General features: G+C 45.6%; 1 protein-coding gene across 2 annotated transcripts in view; it reads right to left on the reverse strand.

The window, feature by feature from the left end:
• Positions 1-23,113, reverse strand: part of dip2bb (disco-interacting protein 2 homolog Bb) — a 77,445-nt gene that overhangs the window by 36,861 nt on the left and 17,471 nt on the right. The window contains exons 2-17 of one of the 2 annotated variants that reach the window (XM_072451514.1): positions 14,496-14,570; positions 14,272-14,424; positions 10,309-10,434; positions 10,148-10,236; positions 8,052-8,337; positions 7,388-7,543; positions 7,239-7,256; positions 5,531-5,650; positions 4,415-4,612; positions 3,412-3,503; positions 2,606-2,716; positions 2,404-2,527; positions 1,394-1,503; positions 580-682; positions 424-488; positions 257-350 (exon numbers count right to left, since the gene is read on the reverse strand). In XM_072451514.1, coding sequence (XP_072307615.1) covers positions 257-350; positions 424-488; positions 580-682; positions 1,394-1,503; positions 2,404-2,527; positions 2,606-2,716; positions 3,412-3,503; positions 4,415-4,612; positions 5,531-5,650; positions 7,239-7,256; positions 7,388-7,543; positions 8,052-8,337; positions 10,148-10,236; positions 10,309-10,434; positions 14,272-14,424; positions 14,496-14,570 — 1,920 coding nt within the window. The remainder of the gene's footprint in view (positions 1-256; positions 351-423; positions 489-579; positions 683-1,393; positions 1,504-2,403; positions 2,528-2,605; positions 2,717-3,411; positions 3,504-4,414; positions 4,613-5,530; positions 5,651-7,238; positions 7,257-7,387; positions 7,544-8,051; positions 8,338-10,147; positions 10,237-10,308; positions 10,435-14,271; positions 14,425-14,495; positions 14,571-23,113) is intronic. The other variant, XM_072451513.1, reaches the window with a different exon arrangement.

The raw sequence follows: 23,113 nt of genomic DNA on the forward strand, positions 1-23,113 counted from the left end.
CCTGCAGTACTGCTCAGCGGCCTGTAGAGGTCACTAAAGACTCGCTTTAGCAGCAGAAATGAGGGGAAAACTGCCTTATTTGGACATATTTTGGACCAATTTCCATATAGATGTGACACACGGTCATTTTAGACGTTATCGGTCAATCACTGCTCGCTTAGATTGCCTTGACCGCACCTATCTTAAAACAATAATTTTCCCGTCTTGTCGATACATGTCAGTTTTGTCATTTTTTGTCTGACATAACAGCGTGTACCTCTGTGTATGTGGACCCTCTGGACCCAGGACAGGGGACACGCCTTCATCACGGCGTACGGGACACTGATGGTATGTATCCTGTTCATCACCGCCTTCGACAAACACACACACACACACAATGAAATCCATGACGTACACAAAGAGCACACATCAGATCACGCTTACGGTCAGAACGCCGTTCCAAAGTCCCATGTCCTTTTTAAAATCCAGCACGTTCACCATCGTTTCTCCTTCAAACGCAAGAAAAACAAACAAACCATGAACATCAATCGTCAGCGTTAAATCGTGACATGGTTGAGGCTTCGCTGAGGCTTCGCTGACCTTCGCAGTAGTTACAGGCCTGGGTCAGCGCCTGGCAGTGCGTCAACATGGCCACCTTGGAAACAGCCACGCCCACCACCGTGCCGTCCTTACTCGCCTTGTACTGAAACACACGCGCGAAAAAGCCGTTATAAGCGATAAAACGTACGCGCCCCCTACAAGTCAGACGACTCATTGAACTAAACCGCAGTTAAGATTTATATACTTAAAATGTTGCTTAAAAAATTATAAAAATGTTGTCCCAGAATTGCTCGATTTTTAGGTTTATAATTTTACTTCCTGTTTGTAATTGATGACATCACACCAGGAAATGACCCAGCAAACATTGGGCTAAAACTCATTTAATGTTCATTTTAATTTCAATTTGACAAATACAAATATATGAGAGTGCCTTTATTTCGTTGAATTAATGTTTAAAGAGTCCAAAAAGTTGTTTCTTTGTGTAAATTCTGCATAAACTTGAGTGTCCCTGGTGTGATGTCACTTCCTGTCATTTTCTACAGAGTTTTCAACGTTTTCTCCACAAATACCTGCTCAATCGGTGTAAAACTATAATGTATATGTACAACAGGTATAAACACACAGAATAAAGTCAAAATCAGACAATCGTAAAAAACTGTCAGACGTCACTTTAAAACAACAAATAAAGTACAGTTTTGTCTTTGTCAATAAAGTGAAAGGCAAAATCAAACTTTGTCGAAATGTACTTGAGAGAAAATCACAGAGATCCTTGTAATCACAGATATGAAACATAAACCAGGTCAAAACGTCTGCGTCCGCGTTCGGTTTTGAAGTCACGGCGGCGTAAACTTGCCTCGATGTAAGCGGGGTCCGTGTTGGCCGTGGGGATGTGCGGCTGCCAGTCTTTCCCGGGTTTGGTCAAGTATTTGGAGTCCGTCACGACCCACTTCATCCTTGGCCAACCTTCAGGGGTGAAAAGACCAGCGGAGCTTAGGTTCAGTAAATTGTCTGAAGATTGGGCTAATGACACAAAAAAAGCTATTATTTTGGTAATAGATTGATCCGGCAGTTATTCTTTCGATTATTTGATTGAATAGTTGTTTAGATTGTGACGGTTCGGTGAAGAGGAGATTTTTTTTCTGTTTAGTCTCTCCTATGTACCGCGCTTTACAATTTTCTTCACTGCATTGACTAAACAGCCACTGCACAAGAGGCTTTATCAGCACAGAAGACACTGGAGTTCAGGACCACAGAGCGACGTGCATCTGCATCTTAAAGACACAAACCACTTTATCAAAGACAGTGAGGAGAAGATTCTGAGCAGGACAAAAGATGCTTTGAAAGAGTTAAAGAGGCAATCTGTGTTCCAAAAGAAACACCATCATTAAATAGAAACGGTGGTTTAAGATTCAACCTTCCGGTTGTTTATAATGGAATTTTTAATCCCTGGATAGGTCGACGCCCACGGCATTCGAATGCTAATCAGTTACACAGGAGGAGAGTTAGAGTGAGCCAGGGACAATAGGAGGCTGATAGCCCATTAAAGGACTGATAGAAAACAAGAGGTTTAGTTTCTGGTGAAACCAATAACACCTTTTCATCAGGAGGTCCAGCCCGATGGGCAGGGACCTCATTTCCTCTTGAGGGTCTTGATTCGTAGATTGAGAATGACTCTTGGATGAGAGTCGAAATGTATAGTTTTTTTTTTTTTTCAAAAAACAGAGTCCAGATGATACAACTGAATATTTTTCTACAATATTTAAACAATAAAAGAAAGAAGAAAATCGTGGGCTTAGAGCTGTGGCTGTATTGTATCTTTAAACTACAGCATTTCCCCCGTGGGCGTGTCTGGCTGTATTGTACCTTTAAACTGCAGTATTTCCCCCGTGGGCGTTTTGGGCAGACCCTTCAGACAGATCTCACTGGTCAGTGCCAGGCCAACGCTGCAGCTGCCCAGGAGGAAGCCCAGCTGACTGATGCCCGCGTCCTGGAAAAGACATCAGGCATTTCACGGATCCGCTTTTATCACTTTGAGCGCGCGGCCGTCTCTCCGTTTTTTACCGACCTTTCGCGACAGCGGGACCTCGATGGGCACGGGGATGACCTCGGCCAGCAGGCACCCGTAGAAGGCCACCCAGAACATGCCCGGGTCGCTGTTAGGGTACACCAGCGCCACCTGCGGGACACACACGTCAGCATTCTTTGGTCAAAGTTTTATCGGCGCGTAAACATAAACAAATAAAAACATAAACAAATTAAAACAAATAAAAACATAAACAAATAAAAACATAAATAATAAAAACATAAATAATACAAACATGAACAAATAAAAACATGAATAATAAAACATAAACAAATAAAAACATAAATAATAAAAACAAACAAATAAAAACATGAATAATAAAAACAAACAAATAAAAACATGAATAATAAAAACGCTGTCAGAGGAGGAGGAGCCATTCTAATGCACTGTTTCCTGTTTTGTCAAGCACTTTGAAATACTTTGTGTATGAATAAACTTGACAAAGGATAACGATACAAATGTGTGCTGTATGTGTTACCATGACATTATATTACACATATTTTTTTAATACCTTGACAACTGTTTGATGTGACTGACATACTTTAAAGAAATAAACATGAAAAAGTGCTCAATAACAGTTATTTCATCATTTTGTCTGCATGGAAATGGAGCAAAGGATCATGGTCTTTGAAGTTCCCACTTTTGCTACAACAAAACTTATAATTTGTAATATACTTTTGACGATATATAACAATATTTTGGTTATTATTACATCTATAAAGTAGAGTACAGTTGTAATAGTTTTTCCTCTGGTTGTAGAGGTCCTCCGTGTGTGCTGCGTGTCTCACCCTGTCGCCGGGTTTCAGAATCTGCTCGTTCTTCGTGCCCAGTTTGTGCAGGAGTGTGTAGGCCAGCTTCACACTGCGACTCCACAGTTTCCCTGGAAACAGACGACAACAAGACAAACAGACGACAACAAGACAAACAATCAGCTTTTTTCTTCTCTATTGTGTATTTTTTGGCCGGTGCGACTTATACTCCGGAAAATACGGTAAATGTGTTTGGCTTCACCCACAAAGTTCCAAATCCAAAATGGTAAATTGCGCTGACGAGTAAAATGCATAAGCGATTCACATTTTTGTGCCTGAACAACACGGCAGCTCAAGAAAGTTCAGTCAAGTCGACAAAAGTGTTCAGACTTCTCGTTTAAGCAAAATTTTCTTCTGACAGAAACATGCTGAGCTGTGTCTGATGGGAGGAGCTAACTGCACACACACACTGGTTGGTTACTGTCAGGAGTGTCCTTCTATTCGAGCAACTTTGGGCTTCTTTTTTTTGGAAAGTTTCTTGCAAATTTTGAGAGTCTGTTTCAGGACAATTGAAAAAATATATATTTCTTGAACCTACAGGTGTGGACTTTGCAATGTGACTATAAAGAGGTGGGCTTATCACTATGAAGAGGTGGGCTTATCACTATGACTCTCCACGGTGATAATAGAGGCGGGGTTTATCAGTTCTACAGGTCAGGAAGTCAATGGAGCCGATTCTATCATTGCAGATCAATATTGTGGTTTAAAATGAACGAAACGTAAAATGATGATCTGCCTACATTCAATTAAAATAATAAACAGCTGAAAAAAGCTTAAAATATGTCTCCTTTAAGTAATTGCTTGTTGTATTATTAACTGGAGCGGGGGTCATTTTGTTTCTAAGGCTTAGTGGTCTGTTGCTCTCTGGCGCCCCCGATCTGTCGTTAGTAGCGTCGACAGACCTTTACTCTTTTTAGTCATGTAATTGTTTGCGCTCTTTTCCTCCGTCCTCTTGACCCCGAAAGGCCCCAACCCGACTTACCGTACGTGAGCGTGTACATGGGTCTCCCGGTGATGTCGAGGGCCGTCAGCGCCGGGCTCTTCCCCTGGGTGGCGCCCCATCGAGCCAGAGCCGCCTGAAGCGCGGGAGGCCAGTTGCTCACCACGCCCAGAGGCTCGCCCTTCACCGGGATGATCTGCCTGCCCTCGGGCTTCGGGGTGTTGGGGTCCGGCTGGGGCACTGCGGGAGCACGGGGGGAAAGTGAGGGCGTTTGCACCTACCTCCCGACCCCGCCCACATCCCGACACTGAGGCCCCAACGATCGCTTCGACCCTTCGACCTACTGTGTGATGTCACTTCCTGTCATATCATATTTCCCCTTCGACCTACTGTGATGTCACTTCCTGTCATATCATATTTCCCCGTCGACCTACTGTGTGATGTCACTTCCTGTCATATCATTTTTTTCTTTTTTTCGACCTACTGCGTGATGTCACTTCCTGTCATATCGTATTTCCCCTTCGACGTACTGCATGATGTCACTTTCTGTCATATTGTATTTCCCCTTTGACCTACTGCGTGATGTCACTTCCTGTCATATCATATTTCCCCTTCGACCAACTGCGTGATGTCACTTCCTGTCATATCGTATTTCCCCTTCGACGTACTGCATGATGTCACTTTCTGTCATATTGTATTTCCCCTTTGACCTACTGCGTGATGTCACTTCCTGTCATATCATATTTCCCCTTAGACCAACTGCGTGATGTCACTTCCTGTCATATCATATTTCCCCTTCGACCTACTGCGTGATGTCACTTCCTGTCATATCATATTTCCCCTTCGACCAACTGCGTGATGTCACTTCCTGTCATATCATTTTTTCGACCTACTGCGTGATGTCACTTCCTGTCATATCATATTTTCCCTCCGACCTACTGTGTGATGTCACTTCCTGTCATATTTTTTCTTTTTTTCGACCTACTGTGTGATGTCACTTCCTGTCATTTTCAACAGAATTTTCAACGTTTTCTCCACAAATACCTGCTCAATCGGTGTAAAACTATAATTCAAATGTACGACAGGTATAAACGCACCAAATAAAGTCAAAACTAGAACATCGTAAAGACCGGTCGTACGTCACTTTAAACTACCGACCTTCGACGATCTCCTCGGAGTCGTCGGTGAAGAATTCGCTGAGCGGCGGTCGCTTCGGCCTTTTCAGAGTGTTCAGGAGCTGCTGGATTTTTGTGGACACTCGACTGTTCACGGGAACTCCTGAAACAAACGCCAATAATCGCGGCTTAAACGACACATCCGTGGAAAAATGCGAGACACGTGTTTGACGACGACACGATCTTAGCCTGGCCAGTCGCCGATCGCATGAACTATCGATCTTGGCGTGATTGGTGCGATGGCGCTGGCCAGGCTAATGCGGTCTGCTACTCCTCATCCCAAAGTCAAATCGTTATTATTTTATCTGATTTTGTGCGTAAAGTGCATAGGACAGGTTAGACTCGCCCAAACCAAAAAACGTAAAACGAATCGAGTTCTTTCTAGATTTAGTTGAAGTTCATATTTTGACTTCACGGTTTACTCCTATAAACAAGACAAACTCGCCTAATTTACACAACAGGAATTATTACACGGCGGTGGAATCGTAAGAATCAAAAATTAATAATCGTGACCATTTTAGAAGTATTTTTGTGTTTAATATAAAGCTCAAAACAGACGTAAATTTGAAGACAATTTGTTCACTGTTGTTTAGTCTCAATAATCGTGAATAATCGTTAAACCGTGATGTTTTTTTTCACAGTAATCGTAACATTAACATTTGATATTGTAAATAGTTGTTATTTAAGTAAAAGTACAGATGCGGGGTCATTAGTATTGCTTTTAAACATCTGCTGGAGTAAAAGTATTGAAGTAAATGTTTGAAATTGTACTTTCAGAGTAAAAAGTAAAGGTGTTTTGTGCCGATTTTGACGCTCGTGAGCGACTGAAACGTGGTGTTCTTTATTAATTAACTGCCCTGATTTTTTTTTGTCAATTCATTTCTCAATGTTTCGAGAGTTTTTGTACGCAGAGAACACGTTTAAAAAGTAAAAGAAATCTGGACTTGAATACAATTTAGATTTTCAGCTTTCAGAGTTGTGTGGTCTTCTGCTGTATTTTATTTTTATTTGATTCGTTTAATTTAATTTTATCTAGGCTATTTCCATTAGTCTATTTAATTAGCTTATTATTATTGTATTATTATTTTAACTTTAAATTTTTAATTATATTTATTTATTGATCATTATTATTATTATTTTATTTTATGTTTTTTAAATTTTCTAATTATCATTATTATTATTATTATTATTAGTATTCATTTGACTATTTTTTTTATCCTATTTTATGGTTCATTTACTGTGTTGACTAGTTGACTTTTGTGTTACATAAATAAAGTGGATCGATAATTCGGCGCCAACTCAAATGGCAGTAATTAAGAACACACTGCGGAACATTCCGGGCAAAGCAATGACATCTCCATGGAGACGAGCCGGTGTACACACAGTTACAGAGTGCACAAACTGAACTATGATTAATGTTTACCACCAAAACTAATAAATAACATAATACAAAGCTGAAAACCTGTCGAATGCACTTCAAATCCAATGCAAACTTGGAATAAAAATGGGAATAAAAAGCAGCAAACGAGGAAAAGACATGGTGTGACGGGGAAAAGTCTGGCAAATTTTTAGGTGAAAAATTCATTCTCGGTGAAAATTTTGGAATTTTTGGCATTCACAACGGACAAATAGGAAAAAGAGAGGGACCAAGACACGAGGTTATTGACAATATACGTGATAAATTGGCTTACTCTGCAGATTACCACGAGCTACAAAACATCGAGAAGAACAGAAGCGGTGACACGTGGTTAATAAAAAGAATTTAAATTGAAAATTGATTGAAATTCCTGTCAAATATCGTGATAAATTCAGTTGTTTTTGTTGTTTTTTGTGGCTTTACCGTCTGCGGTCTCCATCATGCTGGAGCGACTCTGGCCCCGGCTCATGCCCCGCACCGTGGCGTTGGAGGGGCGGTCCACGCGGGGCCCCCTGGTGGTCACGGGGGGGACTACGGCCGTCACGTCCGGAGGCGGGGCGCTGTTCTCCTGGGGCGGAGCTAAAAAGCCAAGAAAAGTCTATGGCTGTAAATGTGCTGCGAATTAGGCAACGCAAAGGCAGAATTAATGGGTGTAATTAAAAAATGCATATTAGAGAAGAAAAAAACATATATAAGTCGCACTGGGGTATGAAGTGTGAAAATAACAATATCACATATAAGTTGCTCCGGAGTATAAATATATAAGTATAAATATAAGTATAAGTCGCACCCTGGCCAAAACTATGAAAAAAGGTGCAACTTATAGTCCGGAAAATACGGTAGGGACTTGTTATAAAGTTTAAGAAGTCCAGCTGGAACACTTATAAAGAACGAGGTTTAAACTTGTAATAAAATCATAGCATCAAACTTTTACCGTATTTTCCGGACAAAACTATGAAAAAAGATGCAACTTATAGTCCCGAAAATACGGTACTTTACTTACTGTACATTTAAATGTGTTGTTTGTTTATGCGTAGCTTGTTGGCGCTTCTAACGAACACGCTTGTACTGTGACGTGTGAACTGACCGATGCGGCTGTGGGCGAGCATGTTGGCGATGTTGGCCGCGTTGGCGGTGGCGGCGTTGGCGGTGGCGGCGTTGGCGGTGGCGGCGTTGGCGGCGTTGGCGTTGCTGCTCTCGTTGGGCTGGTACAGGGGCTGGTACTGTGGCTTGTACTGCGGCTGGGCCTGGGCCGGTTTGGGCTCGCCGTAGGACATGGTGGACGAGGCGGAGGAAGACGTGGACGATCCCTGGACCGAGCGGTTTATCCAGGCCTCGGGGCTCTGCAGCGACGAGTTCGCCAGGAAGTTTGACTGCGAACGAGGAGTGTCTGCGTCAGCTTTTTTTTAATAAATACATTTACATAAAGGTGACATCTTGTTTTAATGTTTGATAATGACACGATTCATTTACTTTCGTGAGCTTTTCTCACTGTTATGTTTCCTCATCCTGTATTTGATTGATTCCTCCGTGTGTTGTCCGACATTTGAGGCTCGAGCGCCGCTTTTATTTTGAAGTTCAATATTAAAGTGACGTATGACAGATTTTACGATTGTCTGATTTTGACTTCATTTGATGTATTTAGACCTGTTGTACATACACATTATACTTTTACACAAATCTAGTGGGTATTTGTGGCAAAAAGTTGAAAAATCTGTGGAAAATGACAGGAAGTGACATCACACCAGGGACATTCATTCCAGAAAAAAACTACTTTTTTCACCTTTAAACATTATGTCAACAATTTAAAGTCGCTCTTATATATTTGTATTTGTCAAATAAAATAAATTGTGACATAAGATGAGTTTTTGCCCAGTGGTTGCTGGGTAATTTCCTATTGTGATGTCATCAATTATCGTCAAAGTTAAATCATGAACCTAAAAAATTTGCTATTTGGGGATAATATTTTTAATAATTTCGGTCAAAATTCAAAAATATATTTATCTTAACTCAGTTTTAGTTCAATGAGTGGTTCGACCTGTAGGGGGCACTTTAAGTTCCAGCTCCAAAAACACATATTGTCTCCTTTAATATTCACATCCTTTAGTGCATCTCGCTGTGACTTACTCCGTTTATACAAATGAACAGGTCTCATACACAGAGCTGCAAAGTCACTAAACATGTACCGAAAATACCTAAACCACAGGAATATATTGTGGTATTTGATCACACAATTGAACTGCAACATAAAAACCACCGTGACAAACAAATAAACAATGCACCAAACATAAAGCTCTTTTTTATTCTATGTGGTCTTGTGTGGTGTTTGGGTGGTGTTTGGATGGTGTTTGGGTGATGTTTGGGTGGGGTTAAGGTGATGTTTAGGTGGTGTTTTGGTGGTGTTGGGGTGATATTTGGGTGATGTTTAGGTTGCGTTTGGGTGGTGTTTGGGTGGCGGTTGGGTGGCGTTTGGGTGGCGTTTAGGTGACGTTTAGGTGGCGTTTGGGTGGTGTTTAGATGGCGTATGGGTTGCTTTTAGGTGGCGTTTGGGTGGCGTTTAGGTGGCGTTTGGGTGATGTTTAGGTGGCGTTTGGGTGATGTTTGGGTGCCGTTTGGGTGATGTTTGGGTGCCGTTTGGGTGATGTTTGGGTGATGTTTAGGTGGTGTTTAGGTGGTGTTTAGGTGGTGTTTTGGTGGTGTTGGGGTGATATTTGGGTGATGTTTAGGTGGCGTTTGGGTGGTGTTTGGGTGGCGGTTGGGTGGCGTTTGGGTGGCGTTTAGGTGACGTTTAGGTGGCGTTTGGGTGGTGTTTAGATGGCGTATGGGTTGCTTTTAGGTGGCGTTTGGGTGGCGTTTAGGTGGCGTTTGGGTGATGTTTGGGTGATGTTTAGGTGGCGTTTGGGTGGTGTTTGGGTGGCGGTTGGGTGGTGTTTGGGTGGCGTTTAGGTGACGTTTAGGTGGCGTTTGGGTGGTGTTTAGATGGCGTATGGGTTGCTTTTAGGTGGCGTTTGGGTGGCGTTTAGGTGGCGTTTGGGTGGCGTTTAGGTGGCGTTTGGGTGGCGTTTGGGTGGCTTTTAGGTGGCGTATTAGTTGTTTTTAAGTGGCGTTTGGGTTGCGTTTAGGTGGCGTTTGGGTTGCGTTTAGGTGGCGTTTGGGTGGCGTTTGGGTGGCGTGTGGCTTCACCTGGAGGTCGGGGTGCACCTGAGGCATCGGCCCCGCCCCTGACAACTGCCTGCGGCCGGACGCGTCGTCTTCCGACCCGGACGAGGAGTCTGAGGAGATGGAGAAGAGCGTGACTGAGAATGAGAGCGTTTAAACGGCGGTTGGTGGCGAGCGTTCCGAACCTGGAGGCGTGCGAGTGTTGATGGGCGACTGGACGTAGGTGGAGCGCCGCTTGGTGGGCATCGGGAGCGCCATCTTCTCCTCCTTGTGTTTGGCCAGCGCCGCCTGCACCGCCTCCGTGTGGATGTCTGCGGAAGGACAGGACGCCGCGTTAAGACACCAGGAAGTGACGGTGAAACGTGCGGTCAACAAGGCAATCGCCGCCGACCGGGTTAAACCATCATCGTGATTGTTCTGGTCACAATATAATCGTAAGAACCATAATTTTGGAAGCATTTTTTATTTGATTTTAATTGAATTTAGAGAAAAGTGACAATTTTCAAACAAATGGTGTCTTTTTTGAGTTAAATTAAAAGAAATGCGACGACTTTAGAAGCAAAACTAAGTCGTTCCTCAGAAAAGTTCATCTCAATGTCTTTCTCTTCCTTCATTTTTCCTTCCCTCTCTCTCTCTCTCTCTCTCTCTCTCTCTACCCACTTGTCCCTCTCTCTCTTTCTTCCCCTTCCCTCCTCTATCTCTTGTCCCTCCTTTTCATTTTCTCTCTCTGCCTCTCTTTCCTCACGCTCTTCACTTCTCTCTCTCTCTGTCATTTAGCTTAATCTCCTTTCTCTTCACTCTTTTCCTTTATTCATTTCTCTCCTTCTTTAGTCCTCTCTCACCCCCACGCTCACCCCCCTCTCTCCTCTTTCTCTCTCTGTGTAATTTCTCTATCCCTTTTCTCCTCTCTCCTTCTCTCATCCCTCTCTCCTTCTCTCATCCCTCTCTCCTTCTCTCATCCCCCTCTCCTTCTCTCATCCCCCTCTCCTTCTCTCATCCCTCTCTCCTTCTCTCATCCCTCTCTCCTTCTCTCATCCCCCTCTCCTTCTCTCATCCCTCTCTCCTTCTCTCATCCCTCTCTCCTTCTCTCATCCCTCTCTCCTTCTCTCATCCCTCTCTCCTTCTCTCATCCCTCTCTCCTTCTCTCATCCCTCTCTCCCCCGTCTCTTCCTCTCTCTCTTTGGCCTTGACATTTAAGCTTCTCTTCTTCACAGTTTTAGCTACAAATATGTGTAGTTTCTTTTCTTCTAAATCCCATCTGTGAAAAACTCTAAACAGACTAAACTCTAAACAGACTAAACTCTAAACAGACTAAACTCTAAACAGACTAAACTCTAAACAGACTAAACTCTAAACACAGACTAAACTCTAAACAGACTAAACTCTAAACAGAATAAACTCTAAACAGTCTAAACTCTGAACAGACTAAACTCTAAACAGACTAAACTCTAAACAGAATAAACTCTAAACAGTCTAAACTCTAAACAGACTAAACTCTAAACAGACTAAACTCTAAACAGACTAAACTCTAAACAGAATAAACTCTAAACAGACTAAACTCTAAACAGACTAAACTCTAAACAGAATAAACTCTAAACAGACTAAACTCTAAACAGAATAAACTCTAAACAGACTAAACTCTAAACAGAATAAACTCTAAACAGACTAAACTCTAAACAGACTCGCTTGGCTGCGTTTCATGTCCTGACGTGGACTTTAGACTTTACAGTCTGGTTTCTGTCCATTCCCGTCCTCAAACAGTGACATCACCCTGACCTCACTCAGGGGTTCACAATGAGGGGCCCCGAAACTCCAGGGGCCCCTCTGCAGTCTGGTAATGAAAATACCATGCGTCTAAAAGTGAAGCGGAAAAAGGAAATTAAAAGTTTACAACCAAATGTGTCCAAGAGTTATAGTTAACAATATCTGAAAATCTTCTTACGGAATAAAAAGTTCTTCACAATAAAATGATTAAGGATCAAATGTGATGAAAGAGAATCAACTTCATGGTCAAAGAGGGACAAGCTCTCGTGAGACAAAATAAGATCGTGGAAACATCTGGAGACAAATCTGGTGAGATATTATTCCCACGTGTTTAATATTCAGAGTTCATGCTCTGGAGAAGCAGTTCCAAAAAAGGGAATGATACAATGACAGCAAACATTTTGAATGAAATAATATTGAAATAATGATATAATAATTGTCCATTAGATTGCATTGTTTATTGTTATAAAGTTAACCTACTAAGTTGACCTTAATAGTCATTACAGTCTCCATTGTTCCTTTCTTTAAAACACATATGTAGCACTGATTGTACATCGTTATATTTGTCTTTGAATATTATTGTATATTTTTGTACAGATATTCACTTTTAGGATGCCTTCTTTGTGGGGTCATTGCACTCCAGAGGGCGCTCTGGAAGCGCTCGTCCATGTGTTAGTGCCTACCTGATCTGTAGCGCTCGTCCATGTGCAAAACTGATGTAACCATGTGCAATACTGAATTAACCATGTGCAATACCTGTAAATAAGAGTGTTCTATTTTTTTTTTTTTTTCGGTTTACTTACCTGCTAATAGTGTTATCTAGTCTTGTGCTAGCTATTTTTACTCTATTTTTACTTTATTTTTTATTTTATTCCATTATCATTATTTTATTACTATTATCTTATTTTTATCTCTATCTTTTTATTTTTATTTATCTATTTTATTTTATTTCCCCCCCTCCATTCCCTATTAAGATAGGAGAGGATTTTTTGTTAATAAGAGTTTTTTGTTTTTGTTCATAAGAGTTCTATTAAGAGTGTGTTTTGAAACTTCCTATAATCTGTCCTTTCCTCCTGTTTCTACTGCGTTGTAACAACAAAATTTCCCCTTGTGTGGCTATTAAAGGATTATCTTATCGTATCTTATGTGTTAGCGTTTACCTGATCTGTAGCGGTCTTCCCTGTGTTAGCGCCTACCTGATCTGTAGCGGTCGACCATGTGTTAGCGCCTACCTGATCTGTAGCGCTCGTCCCTGTGTTAGCGTTTACCTGATCTGTAGCGCTCGTCCCTGTGTTAGCGTTTACCTGATCTGTAGCGCTCGTCCCTGTGTTAGCGTTTACCTGATCTGTAGCGGTCGTCCCTGTGTTAGCTTTTACCTGATCTGTAGCGCTCGTCCATGTGTTAGCGTTTACCTGATCTGTAGCGCTCGTCCATGTGTTAGCGTTTACCTCATCTGTAGCGGTCGTCCCTGTGTTAGCGTTTACCTGATCTGTAGCGGTCGTCCATGTGTTAGCGCCTACCTGATCTGTAGCGCTCGTCCCTGTGTTAGCATTTACCTGATCTGTAGCGCTCATCCATGTGTTAGCGTTTACCTGATCTGTAGCACTCGTCCATGTGTTAGCGTTTACCTGATCTGTAGCGCTCGTCCCTGTGTTAGCATTTACCTGATCTGTAGCGCTCATCCATGTGTTAGCGTTTACCTGATCTGTAGCGCTCGTCCCTGTGTTAGCGTTTACCTGATCTGTAGCGGTTGTCCCTGTGTTAGCATTTACATGATCTGTAGCGCTCATCCATGTGTTAGCGTTTACCTGATCTGTAGTGGTCGTCCCTGTGTTAGCGTTTACCTGATCTGTAGCGCTCGTCCATGTGTTAGCGTTTACCTGATCTGTAGCGCTCGTCCATGTGTTAGCATTTACCTGATCTGTAGCGCTCGTCCATGTGTTAGCGTTTACCTGATCTGTAGCACTCGTCCATGTGTTAGCGTTTACCTGATCTGTAGTGGTCGTCCCTGTGTTAGCATTTACCTGATCTGTAGCGCTCATCCATGTGTTAGCGTTTACCTGATCTGTAGCGCTCATCCATGTGTTAGCGTTTACCTGATCTGTAGTGTTCGTCCCTGTGTTAGCGTTTACCTGATCTGTAGCGCTCATCCATGTGTTAGCGTTTACCTGATCTGTAGCGCTCGTCCATGTGTTAGCGTTTACCTGATCTGTAGTGTTCGTCCCTGTGTTAGCGTTTACCTGATCTGTAGCGCTCGTCCATGTGTTAGCGTTTACCTGATCTGTAGTGGTCGTCCCTGTGTTAGCGTTTACCTGATCTGTAGCGGTCATCCATGTGTTAGCGTTTACCTGATCTGTAGTGGTCGTCCCTGTGTTAGCGTTTACCTGATCTGTAGCGGTCGTCCCTGGTGCCTCCATTGCGGTGCGACTTCTTGGCGCGCCTCTCTCTGTACCGGGATGAGTTTGACGGAGGAGGGGCGTGGCCTGAGGATGAGGATGGGGCGGGGGGCCTGACATCGTTTTTAGGAGGAGCCGCCACTGGGGGGAAAAAAAGTACATTATATATTGTAAATGAAATATATATAACTTCTGGGGCGTTTCTTTCTTACCTGGCGGTGCCTGGATGATGAACGGTGCCAGAAGTTTAGTCCGTTTCTTCTCGTAGCCCTTTTGCGTGATGTCCCCTGTGACAGAAAACAAACAACTCGTTAGAAGGAGGAGCATGAACGGGCCTCTGGACACGCCCACAGACAGCTGCAGGAGAAGAAGAACCAAGCTTTCTGCAGTACTGCTCAGCGGCCTGCAGAGGGTTCAGCAGCAGAAGTGAAGGGAAAACGGCCTTATTTGGACATATTTCGGACCAATTTCAATATAGTTGTGACACGCTGCCATTTTAGATTTTATTGGCAAATCACGGCTTGTCTTGACCGCCCTGACCGCCCTGACCACTCGCCCTTGGATAGGGAGTAGGTGAACACTCGTACCTCAAATACGGGACAATACAGAAGTACACAAACATGTCCGACTCAAATAAAATACAACAGTGAGCGAATAATAAACATAATAACATACAGTAGTAAGTATATTTGATGTAATAAGTGCCCATTAATATCAGAGTTTGAATATTTTCTTTCATAAATTTGCACAAAAACACAAAATGACAGCAAATGTTTACAATCTGTTGGTGGGAACAAAACAGCAGATGGGCCACGACGGGGCCGCGAGGAGTCATTCTGCAGGCTATGAGCGGAGAGCAAGTGTGCTAAAGAAAGGAGCAGAGGAGCGTGGGCAGAGGAGCAGAGGAAGAGAGGAGCGTGGGCAGAGGAGCAGAGGAGAAGAGAGGAGGGGAGGAGCAGAGAAGGGGAGGAGAAGAGGAGGAGAGAAGAGGAGCAGAGGAGAAGAAGGAGAGAAGAGGAGAGGAGGAGCAGAGGAAGGGAGGAGTAGAGTAGAAGAGGGGAGGAGGAGCAGAGGAGCATGGGCAGAGGAGAAGAGGAGAGGAGGGGAGGAGCAGAGGAGGAGAGGAGAAGAGGAGGAGAGAAGAGGAGCAGAGGAGAAGAGGAGAAGGAGGAGAGAAGAGGAGAGGAGGAGCAGAGGAAGGGAGGAGTAGAGGAGAAGAGGAGCAGAGGAGGAGAGAAGAGGAGGAGAAGAGGGGCAGAGGAGGCGACGAGGAGAAGAGGGGCAGAGGAGAAGAGGAGAGAGGAGAGGAGGAGAGGAGGAGAGGAGGAGAGGAGAAGAGGAGAGAGGAGAGGAGGAGAAGAGGAGGAGAGGAGAAGAGGAGGGGAGGAGGAGAGGAGAAGAGGAGGGGAGGAGAAGAGGAGCAGAGGTCCAGGTTTGAACTGGTCACATAAAGTTTAGGCCAAATGACACTCGATAATCGATATATCGCTCACGATATTCTACGATACATCACGATTTCTGAAAGAACACGATACATTTTACAAATTCAACAAAATGTTTCTTTGCCAAACTCACAATGAATCGCGCCAAAACAGTCAAAATGTCACATGTTTCCGTGTAAACAAGTTTTGATATTTTGGCTCCGCCCACTTGTCAAAACGCCGCTTCACACGAGCTAAAAATACATCATGTGACTGAGCCGTTTGTGCGTTACTAAGGGCAACGAGCGGGGTCGGACGCAACAAAAGCATCGAAGCGGCGTTTTGACAAGTTTCTTCTTCTTCTTCTCATTCTTCTCGCAGAAAGACAAACGAGAGGGAGGGGCATGCGCGGGGGGAGGGGCATAACTCCCCCATCTGGTGAAATTCAGACGCTTCGACGGCAAAGAGATTACAGATGTGGTCGCCGTAGAGACAGAATGAAAACTGGATTAGACTTTATTATGTCATGAAAGCAATAAACACAGATATTATTCTACAAAGATCCGACTGCTGCTCTTTTATAGTCTGGCGGTAATGCAACAATTGGATGCCAACCGCCATAAAACAACAACAACAACAACAACAACAACAACAACATGAAAAAGTCTGGCGGTAATGCGACAGGACTACGATAAAACACCAAAGAAGAAGAAGAGCTAGTCTCCGGTCTGGAGAGACGGGAGATGGCGGAGGAGAGTGGATCGGTGGTCGAAGACGTTCTGGACGGCGTGGAGGAGCAGCCTTTTCTGGCTGCACGTGCCCGGAAACGTAAAAAGTCCCTTAGCTCGTCCGAGGGTTCTGGGAATGAGCAGCAGGATGAGGCTGAAGCTATTGATATCCGGAGTGAGAGCAGAGACTGTAAGGTGATCATAAAGCTTGCACAGGATAGTGCATCCTTTAAGGAGTGGAATTCAGTGGCATTGTCAAAGAGCCTAACTGTAGCTGTGGGAGTGATCAAGAGTGCGAGTGTCCTTAGAGATGGCTCGCTGCTGGTCGTGTGCAAGGACGCGGCTCAGCAACGGAAGGCGATTGGAACTAAACGTCTGGGTGGAAAGGACATTCTTGTGTCTAATGCTGAAAGAAACACGGTCAGAGGAGTTATCGTAGGTGTCCCTACGGCGACGTCTGTGGATGAAGTTAAGGAGAATTTGACTGGAGCTACGGTGGTGGACGCTAGGCGGTTGAAGGTGACCCGGTGTGGGGTAAGATGTGACAGCTTGTCGGTAATGGTAACACTTGAAGGGAGGTGCCTGCCTAGTAAGGTGTTCATTGGGTTCATGTGCCATGACGTTAGGCCATATGTTCCACCGCCCCTGCGTTGCTTTAAGTGCCAGCGCTTTGGGCATTTTGCAGCGGTCTGTATAGGGAGGCAAAGATGTGGTAAATGTGCAGGAGATCACAAAGATGTGGTAAATGTGCAGGAGATCACGAGTATGGGAAGTGTGACGTGGGAGCAACACTGAAGTGCTGTAACTGTGGGGAAGAACATAGCTCTGCCTACGGGGGATGCAGGTTTAGCAAAAGAGCTGCTGAGGTGCATAAAATAAAGGTCTCTCAAGGTGTATCCTATGCAGATGCAGTCAAGAAAGTTTCAAGTAACGAGTTTAGAGTAAATACAGAGAGAGGAGCCAGCGCTGCTCCCAGCCAGGGCGAAATGAGAAAGGCCAGCGTGGCTCCCAAGAAGTGTGAAGGTTTCAAGAGTGGAGGTCCCAAGTGTGCAGGTTCCAGAATTAATGAGAATACCCTGGTTGTGGATAGAGAGGATTTTGTACTCTTTATGGTGGATGTTGTAAACTGTGCTGCTCAGACTCAAAGCAGAACTGAAAGGATCAGGATCATTGCTAAAGCTGCAGGGAGATTCCTTGGAACAAAGGAGCTTGATTGGGCAGATATAGAAAACAGGCTAAAGGCGCTAAATGGGAGTCGGAGTGATGGGGGTCTGCTTTTGGGGAGTCAGGGTGATCAGAGTGACGAGATGGGGGTGGGGGTGGTCTCCTGTCCTCGTCCAGTTGTTGTTGTTGTTGTTTTATGGCGGTTGGCATCCAATTGTTGCATTACCGCCAGACTTTATTCCTCAGACTTTTCGTAGTCCTCAGACTGTCGTAGTTGTTGTTGTTGTTGTTGTTGTTGTTGTTTTATGGCGGTTGGCATCCAAGTGTTGCATTACCGCCAGACTTTATTCCTCAGACTTTGTCGTAGTCCTCAGACTCTGTCGTAGTCCGTAAAAGTACTCCTTCCATTGCTTTGGTGTTACAAAGCCCATGAGGTCATGATATGTCTTTGTGACTAGAATAGTTGTTGTTGTTTCAGAGACCAACCGGCTTTATTCCAGGGAGACTCTTCTTCATCTTCCTCTCCTTCTTTGACGTTCGGTGCTTCCACCGTACAGCTTTATTCTTTAGGCTTCATTCTATAGGCTTTAATATGTCCACTGATGTCGCTGCTTGGTAGCCGTGCGTCTACGAGACTGGGCGAGGACAGGAGACCACCCCCATCTCGTCACTCTGACCACTCTGACTCCCCACAAGCAGACCCCCATCACTCTGACTCCCATTTAGCGCCTTTAGCCTGTTTTCTATATCTGCCCAATCAAGCTCCTTTGTTCCAAGGAATCTCCCTGCAGCTTTAGCAATGATCCTGATCCTTTCAGTTCTGCTTTGAGTCTGAGCAGCACAGTTTACAACATCCACCATAAAGAGTACAAAATCCTCTCTATCCACAATCAGGGTATTCTCATTAAGTCTGGAACCTGCACACTTGGGACCTCCACTCTTGAAACCTTCACACTTCTTGGGAGCCACGCTGGCCTTTCTCATTTCGCCCTGGCTGGGAGCAGCGCTGGCTCCTCTCTCTGTATTTACTCTAAACTCGTTACTTGAAACTTTCTTGACTGCATCTGCATAGGATATACCTTGAGAGACCTTTATTTTCTGCACCTCAGCAGCTCTTTTGCTAAACCTGCATCCCCCGAAGGCAGAGCTATGTTCTTCCCCACAGTTACAGCACTTCAGTTTTGCACCCACGTCACACTTCCCATACTCATGGTCTCCTGCACATTTACCACATCTTTGCTTCCCTCTACAGACCGCTGCAATATGCCCAAAGCGCTGGCACTTAAAGCAACGCAGGGGCGGCGGAACATATGGCCTGACGCTATAGCACATGTACCCAATGAACACCTTACTAGGCAGGCACCTCCCTTCAAGTGTTACCATTACCGACAAGCTGTCACATCTTACCCCAGACCGGGTCACCTTCAACCGCCTAGCGTCCACCACCGTAGCTCCAGTCAAATTCTCCTTAACTTCATCCACAGACGTCGCCGTAGGGACACCTACGATAACTCCTCTGACCGTGTTTCTTTCAGCATCAGACACAAGAATGTCCTTTCCACCCAGACGTTTAGTTCCAATCGCCTTCCGTTGCTGAGCCGCGTCCTTGCACACGACCAGCAGCGAGCCATCTCTAAGGACACTCGCACTCTTGATCACTCCCACAGCTACAGTTAGGCTCTTTGACAATGCCACTGAATTCCACTCCTTAAAGGATGCACTATCCTGTGCAAGCTTTATGATCACCTTACAGTCTCTGCTCTCACCCCGGATATCAATAGCTTCAGCCTCATCCTGCTGCTCATTCCCAGAACCCTCGGACGAGCTAAGGGACTTTTTACGTTTCCGGGCACGTGCAGGCAGAAAAGGCTGCTCCTCCACGCCGTCCAGAATGTCTTCCATCCCCGATCCACTCTCCTCCGCCATCTCCCGTCTCTCCAGACCGGGTGTTGAGCAAGGTCTCCTCACAGTTTTAGTCCAGGGCTTCAGACATGTAGTCCTCAGACTCTGTTGTTTCAGAGTCCAACCGGCTTTATTCCAGGGAGACTCTTCTTCATCTTCCTCTCCTTCTTTGACGTTCGGTGCTTCCACCGTACAGCTTTATTCTTCAGGCTTCATTCTATAGGCTTTAATATGTCCACTGATGTCGCCGTTTGTGTAGTCCGTAAAAGTACTCCTTCCATTGCTTTGGTGTTACAAAGCCCATGAGGTCATGATATGTCTTTGTGACCGGCTTTATTTCAGGGAGACTCTTCTTCATCTTCCTCTCCCTCTTTGACGTTCGGTGCTTTGGAAGTACAAAGCCCATGAGGTCATGGGACGTCTTTGTTGTTTTACAAAGCCCATGAGGTCATGGGACGTCTTTGTCGTTTTATCCTTTAGAAGTCCTTCTTCCATCACTTTGGTGTTTCTAGGCCCATTAAGTCAAAGCGCGTTAGAACATCCTCTTGCTCCTCATCCTCGGCTCAGTCTCCAACACCTCCCACCTCTATAAACGTTTACCCAGCCCTGTGCTACATAAGTAAGCAACCACAGCCTGACACAAACCCTGTGACTGAATGGCCAGAACGTTCCGCAGATTGAACTCCCGCCCATTATTCCGAAACCACAAGGCCAACCCGGCCCTTTCTCTATCATAAGCCTCACAGCAAATCAGCACATGCTCGACAGTCTCTGGCACCCGACAGTGACCACACAGACCGGTCGGGTGTTTGCCTATCCTACTCAGTGACCAATTGAGTCCAGTATGGCCAATCCTCATGCGGGCAAAGGCCCTTTCCTCCCACGCGTTCCTGCCCATAGACCCGCAAGGACCCACACTACCCTGTACGTGATAGAGATGCCGTCCAGTAACACAGTGGCTCCAAAATTCCTGCCAAAGGCCGACCACATGACTCTTGATAACGGGCTTGATTTCAGATTTGCTTAACTCAACCGCCACATCAATTGATGGCCGCCTAAGGGAACGTTTAGCCAGTGCATCAGCCATTTCGTTACCATCCACCCCCACATGCGCAGGGACCCAAAAGAAGGAAACCCTCACATCCTTCCTGGACAGGGAGAGCATCAGACAGAAGATGCCATTCAACACATCCTGTCTGCAATCCGATTTCCCAGATTTAATGCTTTGCAATGCAGAAAGGCTGTCAGAGGCCACCACAATGCCGCAACACTGCAAAGCAGATTCCGCCCATTCCAATGCCAACCGTATCGCTATGAGTTCCGACGTGAAAACAGAAAGGCGATCTGTCAACCTCTTCTTGACCGCCAGCCCCAGGTCAGGCACAAAATAAGCGGCGCCAGTACGCCCACTCTCAGGATCCCTAGACCCGTCGGTATAAATAAACACATCACCTGAGTGCTTATCGATGAGCGCTTGAACGGCAAACTGCGGTGCCCTCCCAGCGACTCCTCTAAGCTTGCCATGCAAGCTAACATCAACAGGAGCCGGGACAAACTTCCACGGAGCTATAGCAGACAAAGCCACCGACGGGCTCACACGCAGATCACCAACCCCCGCAAGCCGCGCCTTCGCATTTCCTACCTGGCTAAAAACCATACCGCCAGCCTCACTCTGCCCCCCATCAACCCTGAGAAAGTCCCTCACCGGGTGAGAGCTCGTATGACCTTGCACATTCACCCAGTAAGCCAACAGAAGTTCTAGCCTCCGGAGCCGTAACGGCAATTCCCCCAACTCAACCTGCAGCGCCGAGACAGGGGAGGTCCTAAAAGCCCTACAGCAGATGCGCAAGGCCTGGGCTTGCTCCACATCAAGCTTCTTTAAGTTAGTCTCAGCCGCAGACATGTAGGCTATACAGCCATAATCAATAGCCGCCCTCATGACGGCCCGATAAATACCCAGGAGCGACCTTCTGCTGGCCCCCCAGTCCTGGCCGGATAGACAACGAAGCAAGTTATTCACCCTTTTGCATTTACCACTGACCTCATCAATGTGCTGACGCCAACTAAGCCTCTCGTCAAAGGTGACCCCCAAGAACCTCACCTCCCTGACCTGTTCGACCACCTGCCCATGCAGTCGAAGGGAGACGTCCCTATGCCCATTGAAGGAACAGATCACTTGAGACTTCCGTACGGACAGTTTAAACCCCCACTTCAGGGTCCACTGCTCCACCTGCTGTATTGCCCTTTGCAGTTTCGCCTCGTAAAACCGGAGATTCCTCCCTCTCACCCATAGAGCGCCATTGTCAGCATCGTCGTCAAAGATGTCCTTAATCATAACATTGAACAAGATAGGGCTACACACACTCCCCTGCGGGATCCCATTCTCCACCCCATAGACCCCAGAGTAAGCAGCGCCCACTCTGGTTTGGATACGCCGGCCAGACAGAAAGCTCCGGACCCAGTTAAACAGTTTACCCTTCACACCACACTTCCGCAGCTTAATGAGGAGCCCATCCTTCCAAACCATATCGTACGCCTTCTCCACATCGAAGAGCACCGCAATAACCTTTTCTTTCTGAGCCCTGGCCAGCTGGATATCAGATTCCAAACACAACACGGAATCCATGGTGTTCCTGCCCCTACGGAAACCACTCTGGTGCGCGGGAAGCAAACCCTGACTCTCCAAGAAGTAATCCAACCGCTCGGTAACCATGCGCTCCATCGTTTTCCCGAGCTGCGACGTCAAGGCAATCGGCCTATAACTTGAAGGGTCAGACGCTGGCCTACCCGGCTTCAGAACCGGCACCACCGTAGACTGTTTCCACGCAGATGGAACACAACCTGAATCCCAAACACGGTTGAAAAGACCCAGGACTAGCCCAAGCGTGTCATCAGTCAAATGAGAGAGCATGTCATAGCACACCTCATCTTTACCCGGGGCTGTCTGTTTCGCCTTAGAAAGTGCTCTCCTTAGCTCAAACAAACTAAACGGAAGGTCAAGGTCATCTTGAGTCGAAGGCTGGTGCCCAATCAGCTCAGAATTCTGGGCCAGAGTGCCTTTCCGCAGGTGAGAGATTGTCAGAGCTGTGCACCGACACAAAGGTGCTGGCCAACAGTTCAGCTTTGTCAACGTCGCTGACTGCTTCAACACCATTCAGTATTAGGACCGGGGTCCCATGACGGCGCTCAACCCCATGCATCCGCTTAATCATCCCCCAAACCTCCCCGAGACGCGTTTCTCTCCCAATTTTGGAACAATACCGCCTCCAATAGGCACTCTTGGCCGTTCTTACAGTTTTCCGCACAACAGCGCGGGCCCTCTTGTAGTCAATGAGGGCACCCTCAGTGTGGGTAACCCTTAGCCGGCGAAACGCCGCATTTCTCGCCCTAACAGCATGACCACATGCTTCATTCCACCACGGCACCCGCTTCCTATGTCCACTACCACCACTCTTAGGAATCGTGCCTACCGCTGACTGCGTGATGAGCGAGACAATTGCACTATTGAGATCATCCACCTGAGTCAATCCTCCTTCCTGCAGAACCCTAGAACCATCATCAGCTTTCCTCAGGAAAGCCCCCCAGTTCGCCCTTGCCAACTGCCACCTCTGGATC

Source organism: Eucyclogobius newberryi, unplaced genomic scaffold (genome assembly GCF_026437365.1).
Source record: "Eucyclogobius newberryi isolate DKJ021-1_F unplaced genomic scaffold, fEucNew1.0.hap1 SCAF_19, whole genome shotgun sequence".
NCBI lineage: Eukaryota > Metazoa > Chordata > Actinopteri > Gobiiformes > Gobiidae > Eucyclogobius > Eucyclogobius newberryi.